This window comes from Seriola lalandi, unplaced genomic scaffold (genome assembly GCF_002814215.2).
Source record: "Seriola lalandi dorsalis isolate HSWRI2012SDOR001 ecotype SW California unplaced genomic scaffold, Sedor1 jcf7180002054770, whole genome shotgun sequence".
NCBI lineage: Eukaryota > Metazoa > Chordata > Actinopteri > Carangiformes > Carangidae > Seriola > Seriola lalandi.
In genome coordinates this window covers 934-19,860 of record NW_019525323.1, presented here as the reverse complement: position 1 = coordinate 19,860, position 18,927 = coordinate 934, and the positions used below count along the sequence as shown (strand labels likewise).

Sequence of the window (18,927 nt, the reverse complement as noted above, 5' to 3'; positions counted from 1 at the left end):
ATCCTCATGGACAACATGATTGGTTACCCTGACAACATCCGCCTTAGCGACCACGGAACATTCCTGGTTGGCGTAACAACGCCACGGTTCCGGAAGCTCATGCCTCCCTTCCTGGATATGATCGCCCCGTACCCGGCTGTCAAACGCTTCCTGGCCAAGGTCAGTGTGTTTTTCATCCCTTTAAACTGAATATTTGGTATTTATTATATGATGGATATAATCAGATGGATTTACAGAAAAGACTGGGAAATTATTGGTTGGTTGGTTGGTTGATTGATTGATTGATGTAGAGAACAACTAGACCAGACGGTACTAATAATGGCATGATGCATATTAAATATATTGCTGCATTCATTCATCATAAAGTGTTAACGTCTTTTTCATTTCTACATTGAAATATATGTTAAAATTTGAATGCTAATTTCTTCTAATTCTTTTTTAAAGAATAGATATAAAAGTTATAGAGCATATGCACTTTTTAATTCTACCAAAATGTAGATCTCATCGCAGAGGATGAGCATAATCAAGATGAAGGTCTTTTCAGAAATAACCAGCGGACTGTAACTGTATTAAACTCATCTGTGTTTTCCAGGTGATTCCTCTGAGTGTGTACAACCTCCTGCTGCCGCGCTACGCTCTGGTCCTGGAGCTGGGATTGGACGGCGAGCTGGTGGGAACGCTTCACGACCCCGAGGGCCGCCTGACGTGGGCCATCAGCGACGTCTTCCAGCACCGAGGGAGGACGTACCTGGGCAGCACCGACCTGCCCTTCCTGCCCGTCCTGGAGGGGTGGGACAGCTGATCTTTTTTTTGTTTTTCTTTCTTTGGACAGTTTAAGGGTCGAGCAGCTACAAGGAAATTTGTGACGTGTCTGGATTTTACATTTTTAAAGTTTCTAGTCGATATTCACATCTGGAGCGACACCTGGATGCTCTATCAATCACACCTGGATACTGTGGCTTCAGGTCGGTCTCTGTGGGTCGCCTTGTCACCCAGGAATGATCTGAGAGGTGAACTGAGCATCTAAAGACGTTTTTAGAAAAGTCAAATGTCTATGAACTGCGAGTGATGAAATTGTAAATGAAGTGAATGTAACTTTTTAGCTCGGAAAACATGAAACGTGTCAAAAATCCTGCACATGATGATGTTCAATTGTAGAAATGATGTTTGTTGAAAGAGCGTGAAGTAATCCAACTGATTAATTGACAGTTTGTTTTGTTTGTAAAACACATTTTTCTGTTTAAATGGACTCAGATTAGTGATTTCTCTTGGTCGTACGAGACGCAGCCTGGACTGAGGAATTTTAAATTCACCCTGGAGATTTGATTTTTAGACTTTGTGAACACAATGAGAATATAACTTAACTTCGCATCAGAAAGTTCATTTTAAAATAAATATTTTATGTTAAATTCACATTTCCCTGACTTCATTCAATTTTTCTAGCAAACACTCATTAGCCGCAGCTTCTAGACATTTTCTCTGTTTTATTTAATTGTAAACTGACATTTGAAGAAATCTCTTTGGAAGATTGCAACAGGTAATTTTAATTTCTTCATATTTCCTGACATTTGATGAAAAGGTTTGTTGATTAATCGAGAAAAGTAATCACTGATCTGTTTTTCTACCATTTAGATGGCGAGAAGGAATAAAGGTGAGTACTGGCTTTGGGTTTTAAAAGTTAACAAATGTTTAAATCTTATGCTTAAAAACATCTTTTTAAATATGACAAAAAGATCGTTGACATTTTAAGTTAAGACAATGGTGGTGAAATAATTAAAGTCTCTTTTTTTGATCTTGAGAATTTCTTTATTTGGACAAAAACACAAGCAAAAAATACATCATCATCATCATCGTCAAAAACTACTCTGAAAAATAAAACTAAAAGGTGCCAAAACAACAGAACAGTTCTGACAGATTGGAAAGTGCATCAGTGAATTGAAACGAAGTGATCGGTTTGTGTTTACGTCGAGTCCTGTGGTGTCAGGACGTTAATCTCAGTGTTCACACATGAAAGTGTTTTTTTTTTTTTAGTTTTTTTAAATTGAGAACAAACTACAGAGGAAGAAGAAAGAGCTGTATGAACATTATGATCTGAGAATCACATCAACAGCAGCAGTGGGAACAGGTGGAAATGGCTGATTCACAGGTAACAGTTGACTTGTTTTGCTTAATTCACAATCAAAATTAACACACAGAAAAATAAAGATTCAGTCTTTTACAACAAATGTCATGCAGACCCCCCCCCCCCTGGAAATCGAACTCTAAAGTCTCCGGATCAAATCTTTGGTCGAATGTTAAACGTCTGAGATTTGATCACGTTTTTATAAATGTTTAATGTCGGCACAAAATATCGGCTTTAAAAGGAAAAGTTCAACATATGGGAAATATGTTTATTTGCATTCTTGCTAAGAGATATGATATAAATATGTGGAACCGCTCCTTTCTATTAAAATATATCAGCCTTCAAAAATCCAAAACCCCAGCAAGTCAGGGCCGTAAAAACACTAACAAAATAACTTTTTAGATTTATTTTGTATAAATGTAATTTATGGCATAAAGATAAATGTGATTTAAATTTAAAAAGAAAAAAAAAATTAGTTCCCTTAAAGTTGAAGGAGGAAAATAAAATACATCAATCACACCTTTTTCTATTGTTAACTGTTCAAATTATATATTTTTGTTTAACCTTAAAACATTCTCACATACAACCCATTAAACAAAATGAGAATTACTGTTAGAAACATAAATTTCACTCTTAATAATAAAAAAAAAAAAATAACACATTAAAAACATAACTGATGTAATTTTACCCTGATGATAGAAAACCGACTTTTTGTCAAGATATCCGTATTTTTCTAGATTTACTGCCTCCTGCTTCCCGTTAGGTCGTTAACCTGAAACCAATCTAGTGTTTCTGGATCGGCTCGATGAAACGCTACAAACATGAAATCATTAGTAAAACACTAAGACTGTCAGTTGTGGCTGAAATAAAAATAAACTCGGTATGAACTGTAAACCACGAGCACGGCGATGACTGAAAACGCAGAGAGAGGAACGACGACGGTTAGAAAAGACAAGTGATGAATTCATTTGAATTTTCATGAATGAACAAAGACGCGTCAACACTTTTCACAGTTTAGAAAAATGCAGTGAAATGATTTAGTGCTGGAGACAGTAACGAACCGTTAAATTAGATTCATAAATTTAACGGCGACGGAGATTTAACTTAACGATTCTTAGAAATCGCTTCCTGTCTCGTGTGTGATTTCTTTTTTCCAGTTTGGCGTTAGGTTTGTTGACCTTTCCTCTGAAGTCACCATTTCATCACTGGTGGCCTGTTTTTCAGTGTGTAATAACTACTCTGTGTTAGGTGTGAACGATAATGGTGTTAGGCCTCGGTCTCCGTCTCTTTCTAGGCACTCGTTGTGTTTTTCTGTTGGACTTCCTGTTTATGAAGTTTGATTTTCTGTAGGTGGCGCTCTTCTTTTTTTTTTTTTTTTTTTTTCTCCATTTACTCCAGGTACGATCACGTTACTCTTCCATCATGTGAGTATTTGTTCCCGTTCACATCTATTGAAACCTGCACAACAGATGAATTCAGGTGTTTCCAGCTCCGACTCACAGGTGAGAATTCACCTGTGTTTGACTTTAACTGAGCGGATGTTCCAACAGAAACAAAGTTATTATTTTATCATTTTACCAGTCAACAGACGGATGTGTCACTCTGATCAGTATTTATTTCTAACATCATTTTTCGGGGCTGTTTAACAGAAGAGTGATGTGACCGAACCTTTACCGTCTCACACAGGATTGTTTTTGCTGCATTCGATTGGTCGTCATCAACTTGTGAAGTTTGAAATGATCAAATAAATTTCTCTGATGTTCTTGATCAGCTTGATCAGTTACGTACGTTATCACAGACAAATAAAGGTCAAGTGTCGTATATACTGTATTTATTTACCGTTAACCTGGCAGATCGTTAGCTGATGTTGAGTGGAGAGTTAATCAACAGCTAATTAATCGCTAATTTTGATTTATTGTAAGAAAAATTAGCTTTTTAGATTTGAGATTTTTCTCTTTCTCTTCTGTTTTTGCCAATTTACAAACATATTTTCATTATATTTAATTTTCTAGGCTTAATGATTAATTGAAGAAAGGGAAGAAAAACTGCTTCATCGATTAATTGAAATCACCGCTAGAAAAACGTCTTTCCCAAACATCTGTGTTCAGCTTCTTGGTGGTAAACCTACAAGCTCTTAAGGACCAAATGAATGCACCAAAAAGGAACCAGACGGCCTGTGTTTACACAAGTAAATGAATAACACTGTTTGGATCATTGACATGATTTTCTGCTAACCCTTTATTTTATTGATCCCTTATTTTACAGCTAATTTGCTGGAAACTTTCCTCAGGATTTCATAAAAATGAGCTGGTTTTTATCGCTGTCAAGTTGGTGTTAATTATAAGGGAAATGGAGAAAGTGTAAGTTGCTACTGATAATTAGGCACCTGCTCGTTATGGTCAAGTTTTTAAGAAAGAAACTCAAACTAGGAAATAATGTGGTAGTTAAATAAAAAATAAATAATAAACAGACGTAAATATCCATCAGAGTTTTATAGTGTCAGATTGTTCCTGGCTTTGAGCTGCCATATGTTACAGATAATGCTAATAATTATGCTAATCTGTACATATTCATGTAACTGACGTTTATGCTGCATATTGGTTGAATTATTGGTTTTCAGCTGCACTGGAAATGCCTTAGTTTTGTGTTTTTAAACTGACAATGATCAACAAATAAAATACGCTCCAGAAACAAACTCATTAGTTCTACTTAGAAACGTCATTTCCACAGACCAGATGTGCAAAATAAAGCGACTCAGGTTGGTGCATTTTCTATCTGATTATCTTGTTGAACTATTTCTCACCTGCTACATAATTTCTTCTTCTTTTTTTCCTAAAAACTTGAATACATCAAGCAGGTACTGAACAACTGTAGCAACCAACACTTTTTCCATTTCCCTTATAATTAATTTTATTTAATATTTAGGAAATTGTGAGGAAAGTTTCCACGAACTTATCTGTAAAATCCAGAACCTGTAAAATAAAGTGTTTCAGAGAAAACAGACATTTTATAAAAAGTAAATCCATCCTTAATAATAATTTGGCTTTGCTGCGACACCTACTGACAAACTCACTAAACAGCAGCCCACACTGAAAGCTTTAAACAAAATAAAAATAAAGGTAGGTCCTGCACCCAGAAAGGCCTCCTGTCTCCATGGCAACCCACCACCCAAAAAATATGACCCCACCTGATCCCTTCTCGATCCGTGTGTGGAAGCGACTGGCTCAGGAGGCCTGAAAACAAACAGGCAGCAACAGCAGGAAAGGCTGAATACAGACGCACGACACAGCCCTTCTTCCTCCGTCCGTTCTTATTTCATCGTCTGTCGGAGTCTGCTGAGCCGCCAGCTGTGGCCGGTGAACATCTGTCGGGGGTCAAATTTATACCTGAGGGGAAACAGGCGGATTCATTAAAAACTGATTTTTATTTAAACTTTTTCTTTAAGCAATTCCTTTTCAAATTAAACAAAATATATACAGTAGTATTTATACTTTGGACATTGTTTTTTTGCAGTACAGGAAGCTCATCCTTCATGTTTGATTCTACAGAGTTTGCAGCAGTGAACAGACCTTGGATCGTAGACGCCGGGTGTCCGACATGACTGCCCCGAGCAGGACTGCAGCATCATCAGCCGGTGGTTCATCTTCTCCAGGAAGTCCTGGCCGATGGAGCCTGCGATGTTGGTCAGCTGGTAGGGGTCGGCGGTCACGTTGTAGACTTCTACAAACACCTACAGGGGGATGCACGCAGATTAACGTTACACCACGCTGAGACATTCCCAAATGTTTTCAAACAGGAAGCAGGTTTAAAGTTTTTTCCACTTCACCTGGTTGTCGTCAAACTCGCAGTACTGCAGGTTGGCAGAGGGGGCGACGGTTCGCACGCAGGCGTAGGTGTTGTTGTACGAGTCCTCGCACACACAGTCTGGGAAACACTCCTAAAGAGAGAGACCGGAGGAGAGAGAGAGGAGTTTGTGTTTTTTCTGCTCTTTTCCAACAGATTATATTTTAGTTTCCCTTCGTACCGACACTCCGGGTCCCAGCAGAGGACAGGCGGGGTCGGTCACGTTGCTGCCTTCGCCTTCGTACTCCACCAGGATGTCTGTCCTCCAGCTGCTGCTGTTCATCCTCCCCTCCTGGTGACACACACACACATTATATTTATTACAACCATCCACTGACGACTATTATTCCCATCTTTAATGTTAATGTTACTCTAATTTAATCTTAGTAATTATTATTATTATTTAATCTAGTTAATCTTGCTTGTACTACTGATAACACTAATAATAATCTTAGCCTCGGTCTTCAGGCCTAATGTTTCGGTAACCTCTGACTTTTGCTGGATTTTCCTCGTCTTCATTTCATCTTTGTGAAGTCGGATGTCGTCTCACTAGTTGAGCTTTTGTTATGAGATTCAAGATTGAACGGCTTCCTCTGAGAACTGCATGTGGGTCTCAATATTTTCATTTTTATATCATAAATAAAATAATTAACAATCTAGGAATTCTTCTGTTTATTTTAAATGTTTCAACCGAGCATAAATTGCATTTAAAAAAAGGGAAAGAAATAAAAATCTGGCTAGGCAATCATCTAATTATAAAAACAGTTAGTTTAAAACACAGATAATAAGCTTTAACTAGGAGCAGTATAAAGTTAAAATCATAACTCACTGCCTCTGAAAACTCCCAAACTGTTGCAGCTGATTGACCTGATTCTGGTTAATGGGTGAATGTTTATGACTGAGTGAAGGAGACTCAGTGTGACGTTAACGAGCCCTGACAGAATAAATTAAAAGGAACATTGTGAGCTGGTTGTGTCACCACATCTCTGTCCCTCAGTGATGCATATGAACTGTGTCTGTACAGAAACCATTAGTGCAGTGATCTCACCATGACGGGCAGGAAGGACATGCCGTCCATCTGCGTCTTGTTGACGTCGTAGCCGGCGATGTCCAGGATGGTCGGACCGAGGTCGACGTTCGCCACCAGCATCTGACAAAGTGATGAGTTCAGTTTAGCTCCGGTCAATAGAGAATAACACATTTTTTTCCCAATGTGAAAAATATATATTCTTTTTAGAAACTCATAATTCTTTAAAAAAGTCAGTCATTTTTTTCACACATGGCCCTAATCCTCCTCCGTACTGTGGAGGGTTTGATACATGAAAGGAAAACACAAACCTACAGAGGATCCTTCTCTCCCTCTTCAGTCACATTCATTTAAATTTCCTCCATAATTATCTTGGATTATGTGAGTTTTAAGTGTCGTTGTGTAACTCAAGTGACTCCAGGTTCTGCTAGTTTCATGTTATTTAAGTATCTGATGTTATTTTGAGTCTAAAGAGGCAACAACAGATCAAGTTAAACTGTCCTCATGCTTTTGTTCTGCATTTCTGCTTCTGGTTTCAGTTTAAAATGCTGTTAAAAACATTAATTGTCACAATAGTTTTGTAAAAGTAAATGTAAGAAAAGGAGTCAGTCTATATTAAATTTCCTGTTCTGTCCTTCTGGTTTGTTTGTCCTGATGAAAACAGTTTGATCACAGCATTTTCATTAGTAATCGTGAAGCACTTTGTTGATTGTTACAGCTGTTGTCAGTTTAAAACAGTTCGAATTAGACAGTTTATTTAATTTAGTTTGCAATTACGAGTAAATTTGATCAGCATTACATCATTTCATTAGAGGAGGAGGACAATGACAGGAAATAACCTACTCAAAAACAAACAAACAAAAGCCAGTAAAAGATATTTTGGTAGTTTGAAGCTTGTAAATAACACAGGTGTAGGGGTGTGTGTGTGTGTGTGTGTGTGTGTGTGTGTGTGTGTGTGTACCTGGCTGGTCTGGTTGGGCTTGATGTTTGGTCCTCGGACCATGAGAGGGACCCTGATGTCAAACTCGTAGAGCTGCCTCTTATCCAGAGGAAGAGAGAACTGACCTGAGGGACAACAAGAGACAGAGAGAGGATGAAAACAAAGAGAGAGAGAGAGAGAGCACACACCTCCATCATAGCTACACAATCAATACATTTATCACTTTAATATCAGATTTTTATTCTATTTTTGGATCTGTATTAATGATTTGTACCAATGCAGAAGCTCCTGAGAAAATGTGTCTCACAGTGTTCACGTTCTCTCTAAATTTAATTTAAATTTCATAGAAATCAGAGATTTCCTGCTGACTAGACAAACAGGAAGTAGACAGACAGATGCTGGAAGCCTCTAGTCTAGATTCATGTTTATGTGTGTACACACCGGTGTGGTAGCCGTTGTCAGAGGTGAAGAAGATGTAGGTGTTGTCCAGTTCACCTCTGACCTCCAACCTCTTCACTATCTTCTCCACCAGGTCGTCCACCGACAGCAGAGTTTGCCACCTGCAGGTCGGGAGGAGCAACAGGAAACATGCAGTGACTCCAGACTGAGAATCTCACTGTACAGATGGAGACCTTTCAAAATAAAACTACAAACACACAGGTGGGAGAGTTTCTTATCTCTGCTGTTCATCTGACTAACAAAAAGCAGCTAAATGTTCAAATGAAGTGGAAACAGAATATCATTTTGAAAAGGTGTATGAATGGCACATGACCTTCTCCCTTGATTTACTACTTGTTATGCAGTTAAGTTTAAGGTGTTAATGAAATTGAAATTGATGCTCTTTTTTGTTTTTCAGGGGGAAAAGTTTGGTGTCAACTGGCTGCAAAACGACAGGTAAAGAGTTCACAGCTCATGAAAAGGTCAAATTAATTTTGCCATAATCTACTTTGTTTAAAAGCAGAGAAGAGTTTCAACTTATCTTGGTAAAAAATAGGCGTCTTTAAATTTGAGGAAAGATAAGTAAAACAAATGAAATGAGAAGTGAGAAAAGTAGGGATGACGGGGAGGAGATGATGAAGAGGAAGCAGAGGAAGAGGAAGAGACCGACCGTTTCCTGAAGGCGTCGTCCAGAAACTGAACAGACGAGTTGGACATGGGGGTTTTCGCCTGTCTGATCAACCAGTGTTTGTCCTGAAGAGAGAAACAAAGTCGACCTGAGGATGGAGCTCCTCCTCACTGACTCACTGGACAGTTTTCATCAACACTTTAAAATATTCCCTTCTGTGTCTTCTGAACAAATCCTACCTTCCCGTGGACGTTGAAGTTGGGGTCTCTGGGAGCCTTGGTGCTGTTGAAGCTGTCCTGGTACTGAGGGGCTGCGGTCCAGGGGGAGTGGGGGGCCGGCGTGGACACCATCATGAAGAACGGCGAGAAGCTGGATTTATACTGGAGGAAGTCCAGGGACATGTTGGCCTGAGAGAGACGGGTAGGGACAGAGCATTATATTAAAAAAACCAAACTTGATTATGATCATTTGCAGCTTGGAAATAGTTAAAATGATGCACAGCAATTCTAATTAAAAACTTTTCCTTAACTTATTTATCCTGCAGATCCAGTTCATATACTTCCTTCTAATTAGTCTTTAAAATTTACAACAAAACTACATTAAATATAACAGTTTTTAAAGTAATAACTGCCAATACAAACATCAGTGACACTTTAAATTAGTGGCTTGCATGAAAAAATAAATTACTGAGGACAGAATATGAACGATGTGTTAACATTATAATATAATTTGTGTTATAGTGACAGCAGCGATCCTTGGTGATGTGTCTCACCAGTACGTCCGTCAGGTAATCTTTACTGTAGTCTGCTCCATGTTTCTGAGCCTTCCCGTTCACCGACAGTGTGTAGTTGTAATATTTAGAGTTCTTCTCCTGGAAAATACAAAGACAGTATTTTATTAGTAAAATATGATGCCAGAAAATACTTATCTGAAAGGAAAAAACTGTCTAGAAGATAAAAAGGTTTTTATCTAGAGCATGGAAAGACTTATGGTGGTTTTCTAATATATAACCATATACATGGATGTCTGTCTTATACGTCGGTGTAAGCTAGGAGCCATGATCTAAATTTGGTGTAATCATAAAAAAAAGCAATAAACACAATATCAGGGACGTTGCCTCCCCCATGTGACGACACTGAAATGACCTCCTCTGCTCTTACTTTGCACAGTACAAACAAAACAGTCTCATTTCAGTCATGACCTCGTTTCTGCTGCAGAAACTTACATGATTTTATTTTTCTTTCCCACACAAACAAGCAGCAGTCGATTTGATGCAGACCATTTGATTTTCTAAAAGTAGGTTAGCAGATCGCAAACAGTGCAAATTTCAAATCGATCACAGTCACATGATAAGGATAAGCTCTAAAGTCTGTTTGATGTATTGCTTTACCAGCAGAAGTCTCTCTCTCTCTGTTTGCCCAGTAAGAACCAGTGAAGAGAAACTGGTCTGCAGTCGTGTTCTGTAATGACTTGTGTAAACCAGTCAGAGACCTGCTGTACGTTCAAGAAAATCTAATTTTAGACTATTGATTAGTCTGGCTCCTTCTGCACAGAGCGTCCAGTCACATGATCATGAAGCACTGTTACAAAAACAAACTTCCCACAGAAGTGGGACAAACCTCATTGCTTAAACGTCTGATCTATAACAATATATGGACAATTTGCATTAAATTGTTTAGACTATACAAAACTGTAAAGGCTCATTCTGACATTTTATTATTTTCTATTTGATTTGATCATTTTTATACCAATAATGATAAGTCTTTCCGCCGTACTTCTATTTGATTCATGAGTCCTGCCTGATGTCAGACAGGAAGGAGCCTCAGAGTAAATGTGTTTCTTAAAGGTTAAATAAAATCTTACCAGTCCGATCCAGTAGCTCCAGCCTGGAGGAACATGCTCCACTCCACCGGCCTCCGAGTGCCCATACTGAAACACACAGAGTCAAATACAGATTATTTCATAACATTTTCACAGAATAAGATGAATTTCACTTTTACTGATCACCTCATCAATCAATTCCACCTGTGTGCTCCTCCCACTGGACTTCAGTGCAGCTTTTGATCATATAACACTATATCAATATATTCTGATATGAAATATGGAGTAGCCCAGGGCTCTGTTCTTGGTCCTCTGCTTTTCCGTCTCGATTTGGTGCTACATAAATAAAAATGGACTTGACTGGGTGACAATTGTAAAAAATAAAGAAAGACTTGTAAAATAAAGTAGCTGTAAAGCTCTAATATGGAGCACATATAGTGTGTTAACCATACAGTGCTATCACTGTTTCTTCATCATTTCCTGTACTGCACTTTGAGACGACAGCCTCTGGAAACACAGAGCTGTTTAATGAACAACAGGAAGTCAATCTGCTTTGTTCTGCTATTAGTAAGTGGAAACTCAACTAAACATCGAAGGAAAATTATTTAAAATCCCTTCGTTCTTCAGATGACGGCACATTTCCCTTCTTGATTAATTAAAAATAAGATACACGGAGAACAAAGGGGACCATGTTTATTTGTCGATGCAAATTTACACACAGGTCCCATCTCTCCTCACCTGGTTGAGGTATTTCCCTGCGAAGAAGGTCTGGTAGCCTGCGGAGGCTTTCAGTAGGGCGGGGAAGGTGTTGGCCTCCTCGCTCTTCTGCCAGGCTTTGCTGCTGCAGTTTCCCTCTAAGGTGTTGTTGATGACATGGTGGTTGTGCGGGTATTTCCCCGTCAGGATACTGGCCCGGCTGGGGCAGCACAGCGGGCTGGCAACAAACTGACGGAGGAGGGGAGGGGAAAAGGAAAAGTCAGCACAAGAGAAACAGAAAATGGCTCTGATTTAGGATGTGAGTGATGACGGTGAGGGGCCATGATACTTACTGCATTTGTGAATGTTATCCCTGCATCTCCAATTAGTTTTTTCGTCTTGTTAAGTGGACTCTGGAAGGACAAGATTTGGGTGTGACGAGACAAAATGTTGCTCACATTAACCTGGCCTCATTTATCTGCCACTCAAATATACTTAAACTGTTGCAGCAAGCTCTTTTTTCTTAATTTACAGCATGATTCAGCAGTAAAGCTCAGTTTCACTGTCTCCATGACTAAGCTTCTTCTTGATGGAGAAAACCTATATTGCATCAGTACCTGGCATGGTAACGCAAAAGGAATACAAATAATATTAATTTGTGAATATTTTATACAAACACAGCTTTACATGTTTTTGGAAACAATGGAGTAACATTGTTCAGACCAATTAGAAATGTGCATTTAAAAACTGAATATATGTATTGCACCTCTTTTAATTTAACTTTGACTGGTAGGAATATTTTTGAACTGAAGCTGAATACTGAGTGCAGATATTCTTGAAAAGTCTTGACAAGAGAATTATACCAATTTAATTAATTAAATTTGTTAGTTTGCAGCTTTAGTGTTGAGATGTTTTGCAAGACAGTAGGTCATCTAAATTTAAACACCAAATCAGTATTTCACCCTACTTATTTTAGGTATAAAGACTTTAATTAAAGCCAGACATCAGCAGTTTATTTTGTCTTTGTTACAGTGTTCAACATTTACAGAATCAGTTAACATTTTAGGTTGATGTAAGAAAGGGTGTGTCAGATCACTGCTGTACACAAGCCACCAGTCTGTAAACATCTTTAAAAAAACACTGTTTTCCAATGGAGCCCTGATAGATAAGGGGGTTGTAGAAGGAGGGAGGGTGTGTGATGAAACTGTGGGAGCAGACTGGAGGTGATAAGGCTGCTGACTCTGTGAGATGCCTAAATGATGTGTCCAACCAGGAATGTGAGCAGTCAGCTCCACTGGCTTGGACTAAATATCAAATTAAAACCAATTAATCACATATTTCCCGATGACATGTCTGCAAAAAAATGTGTTAATACAAAAGTCACGACTCTCAAACTAGATGCTAAATAATAAACGACGTGTGATTTAAAAAAAGCAGCATTTTGATTAAATAAATCCACTTACCAGACCTCCGATAGCGATGTCCAAGTCGTCGGTGAGGATCAGAACAATGTTTGGTCTCCGGTATAATTTGGCAAACACCCCGGCGCTCAGGTTGCTCCACAAAGTGACGCAGATCAGGAGACAACTCAATAACGTCGGCCGAAAGCAGCGATTTGAGCCCATTTTCATAATTCAATATTAAAGCGCTAAAAGCCTGTCCGTCTCTCCCCTCAGCTCTGCGCCTTATCGCCGCGTGAAATGCTGCAACTGAGCCAGAAGCTCCGGAGGAAAAACAAGGAACAAGACTCGGCCCTGTTTCTGTTTGAGACAACACTTCCCTCACTTCCTGGTCATGTGCCTCTCGGCTACGGAAGCCCGAGTCAGGTGATTTGAAGACGCGATGATATCGTCACCTTCCTAAAATAATGGCCTAAGTCATGTTTTGACAAAAATGTTTTTTTTGCCTAAATCACCCCCTCATGATGCTGGCCACCTCTGGTAAAATCGCCTGAATCCTCAGTTGAGGGGAACATGCAATTCTACCCCCGGTTGTATAATGGCCTATGTCAAAAGTGTGACTCTTGTGTGTACTAAATTCACACACAAATATTAACATTAACATTTGAAACCTTACTCAAATTGTAGTTTAAACAGGGGATTCTTTTTCCATTTAAACATGAGTTAAAATGCTAAAAAGTAAAGTTTTGGTCTAACAACTCAAGGTAATATGTAAACTCTGAAATGATTAGCACCATGTTTTGTTAAATTGTCAAATTTCCCATTAATATTTCCATTTGAAGCTATTTGAGCATCCAATCCACTTAATTTCAGAGGGAAAGGTTGTCCTTTTTATTTCTCTAAATTCTTCTGGCGTGTCTTTTTTACATACACTGTAAACCCCAATCACAAATGTTCAGGACTGTTAAAATAACATCAAAACATTATGTTCACTTGACACAAACACTCATCATGTGTTTCATGTTTTTAGGTTCATGTATATAGTCACTTTCTTGCTCACACATACATGCATGTGTGTGTGTACATGTCTTGCTATGGTTTCTTCAGGAAAATTTCTAGTTTATTTATTTCTTTATTTATTTTTAAAGCGCGTCTATTGATTTATTCTGACGTAGTATCACGTGTCGTTGACGTCATCGTACACGGAAGTGAGAGTGGAGAGCGGAGAGGTGAAGCGGTGACGGTGGTGAAACATGTCTCGTGGTTTACTGAGCAGGGCTGTCGGTGTGTACCAGCTCAGCAGGGCAACAACGCTGCTGACCGGAACCCGGTTTTACTCTCACACCGAACCGGAGCCGCTGACGGTGAGACAACAAAACAACGGAATAAGGTGCAGCAACGAAATGCGTCCGTCGTCTCAGAACTGTTGTATAACTGTTGTAAATACTTGTGTACAAGTAGCTGACCGGTAGAAACAGTCGAATTAAGGAGAGAACGTAGATTTTAACAGCAAAAGCGTGTCACAGCTGTTCATATAATACTGTGTTACACATGACAGGGGTTCAAGGTTCAAGGTAAATTCGGCTTAAATATTATTACTGTGTAAAGCATATTTTTGCAATGTCAACATTGGGACGTCATCAGTGTATTCACATTATTAATTTGAGGAAAAAGTGCACCATAAAATATAATATATATAAAGCAGTGTGGGGACATGAAGAAAATACTAAAATGAAACTTTTCTCTCTAAGGGTCTGGAGGCACCACCAATAAGTTACTTTACATACTGTTTTTTTTCCTCCAACCTTTATTGGAAAACATTCAAATATACTTACAATACAAACATGTGCTGCAAGAGTAATGATAGTACAATAAATACTAGTAGTAAAAGATTCTAAAAATAAATATAATGGAAATAAGATATAATGAAAAAATAATATAAAAGGCACATTGAAAAAAAACAACCACATTGCAATAAAACTGTGAGACAAAAAAAGAAATATAGATACCAGATTATTCCTCTTTAAAGAGTTCATTATATGCGGAAAATACTTCATCACATGTACCTAATCAACATTATGAATGCAGGTCTTTCTTGTAATTGAGTATTTCTGCATTATTTTATTACAACTTTTACTTAAATTAAAAAAAGAATACTTCTCCCATCACTTAATTTATTAGTTAGTTTTTTTGTAAAACTATGCAGCCATTAGATAGACAGTATGTAAGGGAGGAAAAATACAGCATTTTCACTCTGTCTATTTTTCTTTGCCAAACACACAAAAGTCTTTTACTAAACCCACATAAAATACTTCATCGCTGAGAACAGAAAGCAAGACAGTGCCAGTAGATGTAATAAGTTAATGTAACATCTTCTTCTTCTTCTTGGGTTCAAGGAGAATAATATTGAACAATCCCAAGAAGAGGAACGCTCTGTCTTTGTCCATGCTGGAGTCTCTCAGAGAGAACATCCTGACTGATGTCGACAGTGAAGACCTCAGAGTTATTATCCTATCAGGTCTGTGTTTTTAATAAGTGTGTGTGTGTGTGTGTGTGTGTGTGTGTGTGTGTGTGTGTGTGTGTGATTGAGTGAGCGGGAGAAGCATCTTGGTTTAACTTTGCATGTGTGTGTGTTTTAGCCAAAGGTCCAGTGTTTTCCTCCGGACACGACCTGAAGGAGTTGACGTCAGCTCAGGGCAGAGAATATCACACAAAGGTGTTTCACACCTGTGCAGAGGTGAGTTTGTCTCTCTTGAGTGTCGTTCACCTCTGATATAATGCAGTTTGACTGAATACATCTTTAATACACTAACTTGTTCTAAAAAGCCACCAGTATATCACTATTTTAATTAATAAATTAATCGATGAGCATGTAAAATGTATACAATTTACACATAACAAATGCCTGTCACAACATTGAAAAGCTGATGTTTTCAGATAGTCAAAAAGCGAAATACATTCAGTTTAATGAATGAAATGACATGGAATCAATAGAAAAACAAGTAAAAACTCACATTTGAGAAGCTGTAACAAAGACATGTTTGGAAATGTATACTTTGGATGGATACATAAATTACTTAAACAACCAATCCATTGTTTTATCACTGTCAATATTATTACAGGCTCCACTGAAAACATATTTCGCCCATTGATAATTAATAATAAATAAATAATCACTATTAACTATTTTCATAAGGTGACTCATAACTCATTGGCTTCTTATGCTTCAGGTAATGACTCTCATACAAGACATACCTGTTCCGGTGGTCGCCATGGTGAATGGTGTTGCCACGGCGGCTGGTTGCCAGCTCGTTGCTAGCTGTGACATTGCTGTTGTGACGGAAAAGTCCACCTTCGCCACTCCGGGTGTCAATGTGGGTCTGTTCTGCTCGACGCCGGCGGTGGCCATCGGCAGAGCCGTGCCGAGGAAGGTAACCCTAACCCATCACAATTAGCTCATGCTAATGTTTTCCAATACAGTGGCTCTTCAATAGTAATCCAGTGTCAGGGTGATATTTACGCCAATGGTGGTCAAGAAAATGACACTTGATTATTTATTATCTATTATCCAGAAATAGGGGAAATGATTGGCTGATTACAAAAACCAGTATTGGCTCATATGTTGGCAAATGCGCGAGAAAAAATTAATCACATTAAAGCTTTTTCACAGAATTTTACACTTTTATTTGAAGGTTATGTTTTGTAAATTAAGTTTTGTTATATTGTTATCTATTCTTTACAATAATTACATTTCCAGTTATGGTTCAAAATTAGTCTTTAGTTATCTTTAGAGCTGAAATAATGATTTGTTGATTGACAGAAAATAAATTGTGATCACTCTTTGATGTCTTTTATAAAGCAAAAATGCAAAATTTTATGTTCCAGCTTCTCAAAATTTTTGCATATTTCTATGTTTTACTGTTTTACTGTATTTATTTATTTATTGTAAATTGAACGTCTTTAAGTTTTTAACTTTTGGTCAGACAAAACAAGGAATTTTAAGACATCACCTTTTCACTGTTCCTCTTATCCTGCCAAATAATAACCAAATTCCTTGTCATGTTAATTGTACATGATTACAGTATGTTACAAATTAATCAGCTGATATAATGTGATCAGATTTATATTTTTATTACAAATATGCAGTATCAAGCTGTATTTGATATACCCCTTTGCTCTTCTCTTTTTACCAGGTTGCCATGGAGATGCTCTTCACAGGAACTCCCATCTCAGCCCATGATGCTCTGCTGCACGGCCTGGTCAGTAAGGTGGTGCCAGAAGAGCGACTGGAGGAGGAGACGATGGCCATTGCCCAGCGGGTGTGCCAGGCTAGCCGACCCGTCGTAGCCCTCGGCAAAGCCACTTTCCAAAGGTCAGAGTGCAAACAGACTCTTTTTCACCTTTTGCATTGTGGTTATCAGTGTTTTTTTAAAGTCCAAGAACCATGGAAGGGTTGAATATCACTTTAAATCAAATCTAATAATCAGTATGTAGCATTTTACCATCAGGAAAACATTATTCTCATTCATTAGTTTCATAATTTTTTCAATGATTCTATCACTGGAAATCCACATGCTATATAAATGCAGGTAACGCTTACAGAGGTTGGGTGACAGATAGTAGAAGTACCAGACACATAAAATTATGTTTATTTAAGCCGGAGACTGTCAATTTTATAATAAACCAGTAACAAACTTTAAATATGGGACAGTGACAGATAAAATGTTATAAAAAATTACGATAATAATCAGGATTCCTAGTGAAAAATTGTTGTTGTTCTCCCCTCCTTTGTTTCTTCCAAAGACAAATGGCTCAAGGCCGAGATGCAGCATATGCCACTGCCTCCAAGGTGATGGTCGACAACCTGGCTCTGAGAGACGGACAGGAGGGTATCCGGGCCTTCATAGAGAAACGCAAGCCAGTGTGGAGCAATAGAGCAGAAAAAGCCCATGACTGATGGACTGTTGGAGTGACAGTCACTGAGTCATTTTTCCTGACTGGTACAGATGGTGTGGAATAATTAGCACCAGTCATGAGCCAGTGATTTGGCATCACAGCTGTTAAAATGTAGTTGTGTAATGATAAGGATTGAAGTTTGAATTGTTGACTTCATCTTCCCAGAGGATTCCCTCATTGTTGCTGTGACTTCAGACAAATAGCTGAACCACTGTGTGCCTTAAAAACTGTAGTGTGGAGATGAGAGGGAAATGTATATACCATCCAGAGGACTCAAGCTGGCTGACTCATGAAGCTAAAGAATGCTGCTCTGTGTACAGTATTTGTGCAATAAATAGGCTCACACATTGGGAGGGGTTACTTTGAAGTTGGTGATTGTCTGTTTAAGCTCTTCCCAGTCTTGGATGGACACAAAAATCTTCTGGTTGAATCATCAGTGTAAAAGATAACAACTGTGTTAGAAAATATCTTTGATATAATGTCAAAGGAATAAGCATTTGTACTTTAAAAAGTGAAGAGAGATGTTAACAAGAGCTCTTAAGGGGGCATGAAGCATCCAAACACCAAGCTGATAGAATATTCACTTTTTTGGATTCAAGGTCAATTTTGAATTAATTTTGTATCAATTGTGTGTTTTTTCTTTTATTTGTGACAATGATTCATTTTGCATTTCTTGTACACCTGATTTCTGCGATTTGTTTCTTTTAAGCAACAGTGGGTGGCCCGTGAAATTAAACTGTAGTATCATTAAATTAATAATTGCATTGATCTTCTTTGAAAATAGAAGATATTAAATAGATACATTGTAATGGGAATGGCGACAAAAACTTGTGAAGGCTGCAGGTTATATCTACTTTGCAACTCAATTTAAGTATTACTGAAAGAAAGTCATAGTATAGTAAGGCATAAAAAGTCATAAACAACGTAGTATAGTAAAGCATAAAAAGTCATAAAAATCCTGTCTCTCTCCACTATCCTGTCCAATAAAAGGCACAAAAGCCCCCCAAAAAAAAAAAAAAAAAAAAAAAAAAAAAAAGTAATAAAAAGTCATGAAAA

At 38.1% G+C, this 18,927-nt stretch overlaps 3 protein-coding genes across 3 annotated transcripts in view; 2 read left to right on the top strand and 1 right to left on the bottom strand.

Annotated features, from left to right (window-relative positions):
• Positions 1-1,413, top strand: part of LOC111669101 (adipocyte plasma membrane-associated protein) — a 6,811-nt gene extending 5,398 nt beyond the window's left edge. The window contains exons 8-9 of the mRNA XM_087179034.1: positions 1-159; positions 593-1,413. Of these exons, the coding sequence (XP_087035160.1) occupies positions 1-159; positions 593-802 (369 nt within the window). The 3' untranslated portion in view covers positions 803-1,413. The remainder of the gene's footprint in view (positions 160-592) is intronic.
• Positions 1,414-1,783: 370 nt separating this feature from the next.
• On the bottom strand, positions 1,784-13,313 carry gnsa (glucosamine (N-acetyl)-6-sulfatase a). The gene is made up of 14 exons (XM_023425323.2): positions 12,979-13,313; positions 11,869-11,928; positions 11,558-11,764; positions 10,862-10,927; positions 9,771-9,869; positions 9,238-9,405; positions 9,041-9,123; positions 8,374-8,492; positions 7,954-8,057; positions 7,014-7,115; positions 6,147-6,257; positions 5,949-6,059; positions 5,692-5,852; positions 1,784-5,508 (listed from the first exon to the last, which is right to left on the bottom strand). Exons 1-14 carry the CDS (start codon positions 13,144-13,146, stop codon positions 5,433-5,435), a joined length of 1,635 nt encoding a protein of 544 aa, XP_023281091.1. The 5' UTR covers positions 13,147-13,313; the 3' UTR covers positions 1,784-5,432.
• A 796-nt stretch (positions 13,314-14,109) lies between these two features.
• On the top strand, positions 14,110-18,630 carry echdc3 (enoyl CoA hydratase domain containing 3). The gene is made up of 6 exons (XM_023425317.2): positions 14,110-14,305; positions 15,312-15,433; positions 15,555-15,652; positions 16,146-16,346; positions 17,109-17,287; positions 17,719-18,630. Exons 1-6 carry the CDS (start codon positions 14,169-14,171, stop codon positions 17,870-17,872), a joined length of 891 nt encoding a protein of 296 aa, XP_023281085.1. The 5' UTR covers positions 14,110-14,168; the 3' UTR covers positions 17,873-18,630.
• The last annotated feature ends 297 nt before the right edge of the window (positions 18,631-18,927 follow it).